This window comes from Antedon bifida, chromosome 4 (assembly GCF_963402885.1).
Source record: "Antedon bifida chromosome 4, ecAntBifi1.1, whole genome shotgun sequence".
Taxonomy (NCBI): Eukaryota; Metazoa; Echinodermata; class Crinoidea; order Comatulida; family Antedonidae; genus Antedon; species Antedon bifida.
In genome coordinates, this window is record NC_136229.1 from 13,931,684 (window position 1) to 13,943,267 (window position 11,584).

At 32.2% G+C, this 11,584-nt stretch overlaps 1 protein-coding gene across 2 annotated transcripts; it reads right to left on the reverse strand.

The window, feature by feature from the left end:
• LOC144839546 (uncharacterized) lies at positions 1 to 11,584 on the reverse strand. 2 transcript variants are annotated; one of them, XM_078694960.1, is made up of 14 exons: positions 11,364 to 11,584; positions 7,135 to 7,229; positions 6,851 to 7,022; positions 6,001 to 6,092; positions 5,839 to 5,904; positions 4,394 to 4,571; positions 3,645 to 3,730; positions 3,181 to 3,327; positions 2,851 to 2,989; positions 2,509 to 2,599; positions 1,373 to 1,496; positions 940 to 1,110; positions 441 to 584; positions 1 to 325 (listed from the first exon to the last, which is right to left on the reverse strand). In XM_078694960.1, the coding sequence occupies exons 1-14, from the start codon at positions 11,431 to 11,433 to the stop codon at positions 128 to 130; spliced, it is 1,773 nt and encodes a 590-aa protein (XP_078551086.1). In that variant the 5' UTR covers positions 11,434 to 11,584; the 3' UTR covers positions 1 to 127. The 2 variants fall into 2 exon arrangements, with proteins under 2 accessions (XP_078551086.1, XP_078551085.1); XM_078694959.1 differs by having other exon boundaries at positions 2,509 to 2,597; positions 2,834 to 2,989.

Here is an 11,584-nt window from a genome sequence, read left to right on the forward strand (position 1 = left end):
TCTATTAGTTTTTCTTTATTCGATACTTTTAAAATTGTGTAATTAGATAAATATAGTTTATCTTTCAAGTTTTTATAACACAAATATTTTTCGATAGTTAGAAGATACACTGTATGAATGAGTAACATCAATGTTCCATATTCTCTTCTTCCTCACCACTTGATTCATCATCACTTGATACATCATCATCATTTTTCTTTGCTCTTTCAAGTGATTTTTGTAGCCAATCTTCAGCATCCCCATCTCCAGGTCCAACATTCTTTAATAGTTCATTAATATGTGAAGTCATGGATACATAGCTATCATCATCAACATTTTGACTGAGCTGAAATGCAGAAAAATGTATGTAAAGAATAGTTTAGAATAAGCTCTCATAGATTCCGATAAATTAATTCATTATTCTTCACATTTCACAAGCATTTACAGTAAATGTAAAGTACCTTCTTGGCTTTTTGTAAAAAATATCTAGCATATGATTTATTTTCTTCAGTGTCTTGTAAACAATGGAGCCAGCCAAGGAGGTACCACACTTGAATCACTTCATCATCCTCTTCTAACAACATTTGTAAAATTTCTTCAGCAACCTAAACAAGGTAAAACCAAATGATAAAATGTAAAAACATAATGAATGTTTATGAATTGGATGGTGAGAATATTTCACGAGTTAATGCTAGGCCGGGAAGCTAGGCCCTTCAAAAAGGCAGTGGTCCAACTAATTGATTTTCAAATGCAGTCTACAATATCGTATGGCACAAATTCTGAAAACATTTAGAAAAAGTTGAATGTGCAATTATCAACATTAGATGAAACGTAATGCAATCAGATTAATAAGAAAAAGATTATTATGAAAAAGGTTAATATGAAAAAGATTGATAAAAAAAAGATTAATAAGAAAAAGATTAATAATCTTTGATATTGAATTTTTTTCTGGTAACTTACATCAAATTCTTCAACTTCTATAAGAATCTTAACAGCACTAATTCGACTGAGGTAACTCAGTGGACAAACCTCAACAGGGTCAAACTCGCCACCAACTGGTTTACTGCTCTCAATTTCTTTCAGTTTTGGCAACCACAATGCTATACTCTTTTTGATCATTTCTTTAGCATGCTGAAAAAAACAACAAGGTTTTTAAAATTGCAAACCTACAGTACCTAAGTCTCGTACCAACGGCTCTAAAATCCTGCCTCTACCTCTCATTATGCTCAACGTTATATTTGTTCTTAGTGAACATTAAACTTAAATTTTATGAACATTTTATAAATCATCAATTTTACAAATTGTCGATTTTATGAATAAAATAAAAAAAGAGAAATGCAATGTTTCTTTACAGTGTATGGAAGATATACAAAAATATAAATGCAAAATGTACCTGATTGGACTGTGTGCTAAGGAAGTAGCTTGCCATCAATTGATATGCTTCGGGGTTGTTTGGGTTGTACTGCAAGGCTGACTCTAGGTTTTCATGACACTGGGTTTCTGCTTTATCTTCGAAACTTAATAAAGAAACATAGAAATAAACAATTTTTATATATATAAAAAAGAATATATAATATGTATATTCATGCTTTCATATTCTAAATCTCTTTTTGCGACAAACTCATAGTTCCTTGCAGTGGAAATGGTAGGATGATTTTTCTTTTATATTCATTTTAATTTTTATTCTGTGTCAATATTTTTCTCTATGGATTTAAAATCGGCTGTTTGTCTCACAAAAATTCTTACCTGCCACTTTATTACATTGATAACTATGGCAAGTGCCCATGTTATTAATAACACAAACAGCTGTTGATTATTATTTACCATTTATTTTTCTAGAGAAGGCAGGTAAAAGTTCAAAATAGTTAATATGATGCTGCTTCTCCTCAATAGTCCAATGAGATATTGCCCATACAATTGGTTTAAGTATAAACTTAAACAGAGTCCTGTAGGACTGCTTCCCTGAAATCCCTCGGTTTGTTAAAGCTTTTTAATCCACTCCATATGTTCATTTACCCGGGAAACATAATTTCATTAGATTACCAGGTACCTGACAATACTTGTCAACAATAGCTTTTCTCTTTTCTTGTTTAAGTAAAGTTTCAAATTTTGCATTCACTATTTTGGTAATCTTATCTAAATTGTTAGGCCCACATTATTTTCATTGCATAAAGATGCCCTTGAAGGATGGAGTCTATATCATCCCCCTCATCAATGTCTCACCCAGAAATACTATGATTTGAGGTGCCTAATGCTGTAGTTAGGCCTAGGCCTGGATGGTTACTGTGAAGCAGGTGTGTTTGCCTCCTGTGAGGCTGATGTGTATGCTTCAATTGAAGCTGGCGTGTATGCTTCATGTTAGGATGTGTATTAATAATTGCTTTATTTAAAAGCGCTTCGTTAGGCATACTATTATTCCTAAACTCACTCAACATTTGTTTCTGCCATACTACACTGTTCATCAAATTGGTACTTCCACCAGTGGTAACAATTATTACAATAGTTTAAATTAATCCTATAAAAACATACCATGAATCTGTCAGATACATTTCAGCTATTGAACAGTATGCACTTGCAATTGCATTATTCAAAACACTAATATCAGAAGTTTTGTTTGCCTATGGAAGAAACATGGATTTTCAATAACAAATATAAAGAACATATCATCTTAATAAAATATACCCTTTAAAGGCAATGCATAATTGTTTTCCTGTTCAAAAAATAGCATCCTAAGAAAAGAATAACTCTGCCCCAGGTATAGCATATATGGTATGCTGTGAGACCACTAATGGACGATTTTCATTTATTAAAGGTTAGGTTAAATTATAGGTAGAAAATTAATGGGAACACCAACCTTTTGTTTATTCATGCTTTGTTTTTTCTCACTCAACATAATATCAATTCCTTTGCGAAAACAGTCAATAGCCTGCTGACCTTCAAACACCTGTCCTAAATACATGTACTTAGTATAGCCAGAGTCTGGACAAATATTCACCGCTCTACCAAAGCAGTTAAAATAGTTAAGGAAGAGAACGATTTAATATTATAAGGCAGTCACAGGGATTTTAACCAGAATGTTACAGTACATTTTTTTTAATGTGGGTTTACATTGCAAAATGGTGTACTAAAATCAACCATTCATCATTTATTAAGGCTTTGTTCATAAGGTTATGCAACAAAACAAATATAACTAAAGGATATTTTTTTAGCTCCTTCGACATCTCCAATTTCCACCAACAGATTTCCAGTTGTCTCCAGTACTCGCACATTGTCTGGTTCTATCTCTAGTGCTGCTTGACAATGTTTTTGAGCCATCTCAAAGTCAAAAGTGTCCATACACGCTTCAGCCTAACGTGAACAAATTAAGTTTAAATTTAAATCTAAAAGAAATTTATTATTTTTAGATGCGTTTCCATAACAGAGTCGATTGGCTGAGTATTTAAGTTGTGGTGGTACAGTAGAACAAGTCCTCATGCAAAGGACTGTACACATCTGGCATAATATTCAAATTTATCAATGGGTACAGTAACATTTGTAGGGGTTTTGAAAGATTTGTGAGAAAGAATCATTTAAATTAATTAAAATCACCAACTTTTATCCTTCTTTAGTTAGAATTTTTATTTTAAATAGTAATGTTGTAGTTGTTTTTAAAATTATCAACAAACCTTGTCTAGAATTTGGTTAACAGAATCTTTTTTAGAATCTTCTGAAAGTGCATCCTTTTTAAGCTTCTTTGTCATTTCTTTAACACCTACAAGAAAATATGTCAAACAGCAAATTTTTTATTTATTTTTGTAATATTGTATTGTACTACACTAATAATATTCATGTCAACAATTAATACATTAATACAATTATGAATGCATTTTTAAAGAATTTAACAAAAACTATATTCGAACAGAACACAGACCAACATTTTGAAAAAATTGAGCAACTAAAACATACATAAAGATTTGAAATATTTAATATCAACTTTTAAACACACACAAATTTTAGTATTGTCTATAAAATATAGAAAGATAATTTACTGATATTAAAATATTAAATTGATTAAATGTTACTGGGTTTTGACTGCAAAACAGTAATGTTATTCAAAAATAATAGGTGGTTCAATTTATACAAAAATACTTATTATGGAAGAGGAAATAATAAATAAAATTATACTGAAAGTTTGTATTAATTTCATCAATTATTAATAATATATAATTATCATTAACAGCAGTCGTTTTATCTACTAAATTTCACAAATTATCAAAATAACATAAGCACAACATTGAATTAACAATAAAGGCAAAGTAAACTTCTCTACTGGACTCCTTGAAAACCAGAACACAAATAAGAATTGTTTCAAACTTTGATCTAGATTAAGAAAACTGGACACCCTTGAGCGGAGCAGAATACATTAAATTCATACTTTGAGTAGGCACGCATATGTGATCTTGTCTTCCTCTTGTTAACTTGCCATTTTTGTCTATGACCGTTGCCTTGCACATAATGTACTTGTTACGCACACAGCAACGCCAACTAATCTTAGCACGTCTCTTATCTGCTTTCTGAGTGTAACGGTATCCTGCAGTGTCAATCAACATTTCCTGTGATATCAAAAATATATATTTTTTTAAACATCTGCTTTCTTTAAGGCAAAAGACTAGATTAAAATATGTAATTACCTATCTGGCTAGTGGAAACAATTAACACTTTGACTGCCAAACACGAGAATCTTTGTTTGTAAACACAACGCTTGACTGCCAAACACGAAGATCTTCGTGTTTCACATTTTTTTACGAAATCCAGTAGATAGGTTAATTATTGGTATATACTATAAATATGGACACTATATTCGGTCTGGACCGTCAATATTTTACTATTTGAAAGTAACTAATCTGGTTACGAACGACTGTCAAAATCGTACCTGTCGAAATAACAAACACCGCGCATCACAGTAGCGCGTAGAGCGATGGCCGGCTTGGCGCATTGTGTATCGGTCGCGCGCTAGCTATGCCGCCAAAGCATTTACAAAGGTTTTTGTGGATTGACATGTTTGTATGTTATCTGAATAAAAAATAATGGAGTCATTTTCAATATGAAGTCTTTAATTTTATTATTGTATGTATACCCTAATTGTTTTGGTGTTTCACTGAAAGTGACCGAGTTTCACGCAACAAACTTGTTTAGAAATGGTATGGATATTATCATCAGTTTACTAGCTAGGCTAGTAGTACTAGGCTAGCCTAGGCCTAGTCGTAAAACGGTTCCGGACCAAATATAGGCCTGGTTAACTAGGCCTGGTGTCTTTACTATGTGGATTTTGGCGAAACATTGATGTTAAGATTTATGATTTATAAAATGTAATACATTTTTCGATAGTGATAACTTGTTTTTATAGGCCTATCGGTGCCGTGGAACTTTTTCGTTGTTTGTTGATCTCACCGGGCAACATTTTCATATTGTGATGTCTTGCACAAAATCGCGAATATCTCGACTTTCTTGCGCGAAACTACGAAAAACTCAAAAAGTAGGTTACTTTCATTTTACTATTATGATTTACATATTGCGATTTGAAAATCTTTCTTGGTACCATTGTAAAGCTAAAATCTTTATGATTATTTTAGTCTAAATTACATATAAATCAGATCACATACATAGTTTCAATATAACAAAAACATCGAATTGGGCTAAAAACGCTGGCGATGGCAGTTTCTAACTGGAAAAACCTCTGGCAGTCAAAGTGTTAACAACTAAAATTATTACATGCATTAAAATTAACATAACTATTTAAACAAAATACCTAATCAGTCTTATTTTTTGTAAATATATTTTCCAAATTCGGTGCTGAGAGGGTTAAACTACAATCAATACCTTTCCATGACTAGTTGCTACTGGAAGATGCATGTACTCTATTTCTTCTGAAATCTCTTCAGCTTCCTGAAAAAATAGAAACACAAGCAAACTTAAAAGGGGAAAATATAATATGTAATTTAGTATTAAACATTATAATTACACAAAAACAATTTCAATTACCAATTTATCCAAAGTAGCAAGTGGAACGCATATATTCTCTTCTTCACATTGCAAATCTGACTGTTGCGAAAACCATTCCTCTAAGGATGAACCTTGAATAAAAGAAATTTAAATTAATTTCAATGAATTTACTTTTCTTTTTAATACACAACACAATTACAGACAGACACTAGAATTAACTATTTTAAGATATTATATTTTAAAATAATATTTGAATGGACGATTGTGGGTTACATGGCGTGCAATACTATTAATTTTTATGAGTTGGTGGTGAGAATATTCCATGAGTTGAAATATTGACTGTTCTGTTTTTAACAAGCCAGCCAAGTTTTATTATTCGCGGTACTAGACATATCATTTATTTTGTATCAACATAATATATATATATATACAGTATTTCTTTTACAAGAATATTTCTATAAGTTTAATCTAAAATTAACATTCATTATTAGAGTAGAGGCTCATAAGCCATAGGAATTTAGTTCTTTTTGTACCCTGCCAACTTACGTTGTGGTGTTTGAATAAAGACTATAGACTATAGATATTAGGTCTGTAATTGTTTTTCAAATTTAATGATAATATACAATTTAAATTATAATTAGGCCTAGTGTTGAAAATATAGAATTTCAATTGACATTTAAAAGTTTAATATCTGGAACATTCTCTTAAGACACTTGGCAGATTGTAACATATGTCAATAAGGATACAGTATGTGGACAAAATATTAATAGTATTCATAATTAATTATAAATGCATTAAACTACTAATAAACTACAGTACCTAATACAATCAATATTAAAGTTTATGCTTGATACATTTTTTTCTTTGTTATTCAATATAATAAAAATACCTGTTTCACAAATGTGGTCTTGTCTCCCTTTAATAAACTTGTTACCCCGCTCAAGTACACTAGCCATACACGTAACATTCTTATTCCTTACACAACAACGCCAATTCACATTAGAACGCCTCTTATCAACCTTTTGGGTGTATCGATATCCATTGCTGTCAACCAACATTTCCTGAGGAAAATTTTTACAGTAAATCGAAAACATTTGATAAAGAACTTAAATCGCATTCTACTGTAAGTATCTGAACATTCAATGTTTTATAATTAAAGTGTAGTGACCATACCTTTCCACGTCTTGATTTTGCTGGAAAACGTACATATTGAACTTCTCTTGCCTGCTGTTGACAGTATGCTTCTTGTAACCCTTGCTGAATAGCACCTAATAATAATTTGTGTATCCACTTTAAAAATGTCATACTGTAAACTGCATACAACATGAATATATGGTGTTTGAAGTGCATAATCAATCAATCAATAATCAAACATTGATATAGATATTATCAAAGGTGCATTGTATGCATCCTGACATTTGCTAAATAAATGAGGTTTTGAATAATCTTAAAGACCTACGTTTTTTTACCTAATTTAAGGTCACGCACTATATTTTCTGTAAAAATAAATATTATATGGACCTATAGCAATGTTTTTTTCGTCTGTAAATGGTTAAAAATGTGAAAAATAAGTCGATTCTAATAATTTTAGCGGCCCGCTATAAATCCAAACATGCATCGCGTGCAGATTGATATTTTCATATTGTGATGTGATGCACCCACTTTGACCAATCACATGAAAGGGTAAACAAATAAAAGAACCATAACTTTTCAGCGAAAATACCAGGTCTTCCCCAATTTATATTGACGGATTCTGCCAAAAAAGGGAAGACAATTAATTTAGCAACAAGACAAGGTCAGGTTAGGCTTATAACTAGTGTACGATGTTCATCATTACCGCTCTTTACCAGCTAGGCCTACAAAGCCTAACTAGCTAAGCTAAATGTGAGAACGTCCACAAATGTGAAAACAACTACAAATGTAAAAACGCATCACCCACAAAATGTGAAAACAACCAAAAATGTAAAAACGCATCATCCACAAATGTGAAAACAACCACAAATGAGAAAACACATCACCCACAAATGTAAAACAGCACCCACAAATGTGAAAAAAAAGAAGAAATTTCCGGCCATAAATAACAAAAAAATTCATGTCAAACTAGACCCAAACAATTGTGATACATAAGCTTAGTATTTTACGAGTTAATGTTAGAGTTGCTTCAATACTTACAATTACTATTAAGTCGATATTTGCTATTTGCTGGACGCGTGCACGTTACCTTAATGTCATATATCATGTACTTGTTGTCTTACTATTATGTAGTATCGTTTCAAGTCTATGTTCAGTGTTTGTTGCGTGTGTGCACGATTCTACAAACAAGGTCATGGTGGAAAATTACTTATACACTTTCGTTGGATGAAAATTTTGCACCATTCTTGATGGCAGGCACACAATGGGGCCCCAAAACCAGGGCATCTCCCCTCCACCTATTTGAGGACGATGATGACACTGTCCCCAGAGCATGTCAACGTACTGCTCAACAAAAGGTACAAATGCATTTATTCATAAAATCCCAAATAAAATAATAGTAATCAGAACAACAAATATTTTTGCCTGAATATGTACTTTTTTTTGTTTGTTTTTTTGAATTTACAAACATTATTATGTATTTTTATAACATAATTATTCGATTATTGCTTTGAATGTTTTATAATAAATGTATATTAATATAATTTTTCCCTAGAAATAAACAAATTCTGTTGGCTGTGCAAAATTGTTCATAACAAAATTACAACAAATCGGTCTATCTTAGTTACGTCATTTTTTAGGCTTATGATTTAGTTGAACGAGCTGAGATTCTCGAACAAATGTAAACATCAAATGTTACTACATTATGGTAGTGGTGTTCTTATTCAACATAAATTCATAAAAATACCGAATGACAATCTTCTATGGAGACATAACCTACTTTGATTTGAGAAAATTGAATATTTTTGATAGAAATAGAATATATGTTTATTGACTATTCTTTGATATTATCTCTATTTTACTGTGATGTATTTTGACTTAATATGTCTACAGTACAAAGTATGTTAAATTAGTTAGGTAATAGGGAGGTTTCGCAACCTTACGAATACGATAACGAAAACGGATACGTCACACATTTGTGAAACTTTTGAGCTGATCCCCACTTCATATTCGTAAAGCGTATTCCTGTTGACGAAAATCACCAGTCATATTCGTAACTACAAAACGAGTATAGTTTTTGATCTATTTTGCACATTTTGCATTTGAATCAGGAATGATTCATGATTATAATATAATTATAGGTTTATTGAAAGTAATTTACTAAAATGCCAGGTCAATTTTTATAAATAGCAGTTTTTAAAGTCCTCACTCGCTTTGATGTTACGCTAGGCAGCCAAGCACCAAGCAACACATACTTTTGCTTCGCTCAAATTTACCGCAGTCATATTTTGGACGACGCCCTCAATATTTCGTTGCCGTGCGAAACAGATTTTTACTGGCTTACGAAAACGAATACGTGTGCGTGACGTATCCGTTTTCGTTATCGTATTCATAAGATTGCGAAACCTCTCTATTGTTACCAAGTAGCACATAAACATAAAATTAAAATATAGCATTTCAATAAATATATCAGAAAATATCCACACATGTGATAATTATCAGAGGATCTTATTTACTTTGAAAGAAAATGGTTTACACTAGATCTTTTTTGGTAGGTAGGCCTACTATTTTTGTTCATATGAGTGAGTTTTGAAAAAGTTTTTTTTTCCACAGATTTTTTAACGTGTGGGGTGTTATCAAATGTAATAATAAATGATATAATTGGGAGAGGTAGGGATAAATTCCCAATATTCTACAAAACACTTAATTTTAGTATATCTTATCTTAATTGGTTATCAGCACTTGGCGGATAACCCCTTGTTATTGTCAGGATCTTTTTTTTTTCTATCTTATTCTTCTTTCTTTCCACAAATTTTGTCTGTAATTCTGGCCAACATAAGATTGTATAACTTTATCATAAGATTGACCTGTAGATGTGCAAGAAACTTCGTTATGACGTTAGAGTCGCGCAGCATAAGTTACGCGCAGTTTTATGAATTTCTGGTATTTAACCATACAATTTAAATTGAAACTTAGAAAAGTGTAAATTTATGTCATGCGCTATCTATGGAAAATGTACGCGTTTAAAATTTTAAAAATGCGAAAAATCAAGTTCAAATCAACTTTCTATGCATTTTTGAGCATGTCAAGCTTTTAGTCGAGTTGCACTTGTCTGGGTAACAAAGGCTATACATTGGCCAATGACAAGAGAGTGTTTGAGGAGCAGACGAAATTTTGCGCATTGATATCACTTTCGATTTTTTACAAAACTTTTTACGCATCAGGACTATATACATGAAAAATAATTGTAATCGTTAATTATTAGAACAAGATCAGTAATAATTTACTTTTGATTAACAACAAACAAAATCTTCAAAATATATTTAGGAACCATGGCGGTATGGTAACTTTCATATTTTCTAGGCCTCCAACAAAGATCGCGACGAACCCTGCACTTCATAGCGTGACAAGAAAGCGCTAGGCCCCCTAAACATTCCATCGCGTGGTGAGTGTCCGCATCTCCCATTGTCGCTATGGCGTGACGTAGTTCAAGTCGGACTTGCTCGAAAAAAATAATGTAATTTGTATACGGTTGTAAATAAAGATGATTTTCATTATTATAACATATACCAATGTATATTTAATTATGCTAATATAAAAATAGATATTTCATTCTCTAATATCTGGCCAATATAACAACTCAATGACTGTTACATTTTTTATAAACCTCGTTTAAATACCATTTAGTCGACCATTTAGCCTGTCCCCTCGAGGACTAAACAAAATCGATCAAAAGCTGTCTCTATTTAATCGAGGTTGGCCTGATTTAGTCGGCGATTTAGTTGAAGTTCGGTTTATGAATTAAAATGACGTCATTTTTTTTTTTTTTTAGCTCGAACTATGACTAAAGTCCGGTGTTCATGTAGATTCATGCAGATTAAAAAAATTATTGTGGTCTTCCAATACAATGCCATATTGGAGAATTGCCCAAATTCTAAACCCTGCCATTTTTATATTAACTGGCCTAGGCCTATTTAGTAATTTTTAGGCCTAGGCCTAGCACTTCTTTTTGCGTAGGTAATCCATACTGTATTTTAGACTTAGGCCTAGGCTAGAGACCGAGTTGACAGATTTAGTAGTTTTTGGCCGACCTGACTTTGGGCCCGACATTTGCATTGGGGCCGACTTGACTTTGGCCGAGACGGTTTAGGGCCGACTTGACGGGCACCCCTACCTAGCCTAGCTAGACTACGACGGCTATCTAGGCCTAGGCTAGCCTAGACCTTTTTAGTATAAAATAGCAGCTAATAATAATAAGGCTATCATCCTACCTTTATTTTCACTTTTTGCATGGCCTCTTCTATTGTGCTTTTTCTTTTTATTCCTCTTATTTTCTTCCATATCAACAAGAATAAATGCTAGATTTAACAAAAGATTGAATTTCTCTTATTACATTTAGCCTAGGCTATATCTCTCTCCCCACAGCAATACCGATCATTTCGGTCGTGACGTAATGCATTTCGGTCGCCACCACACGACACCCACACGTGCA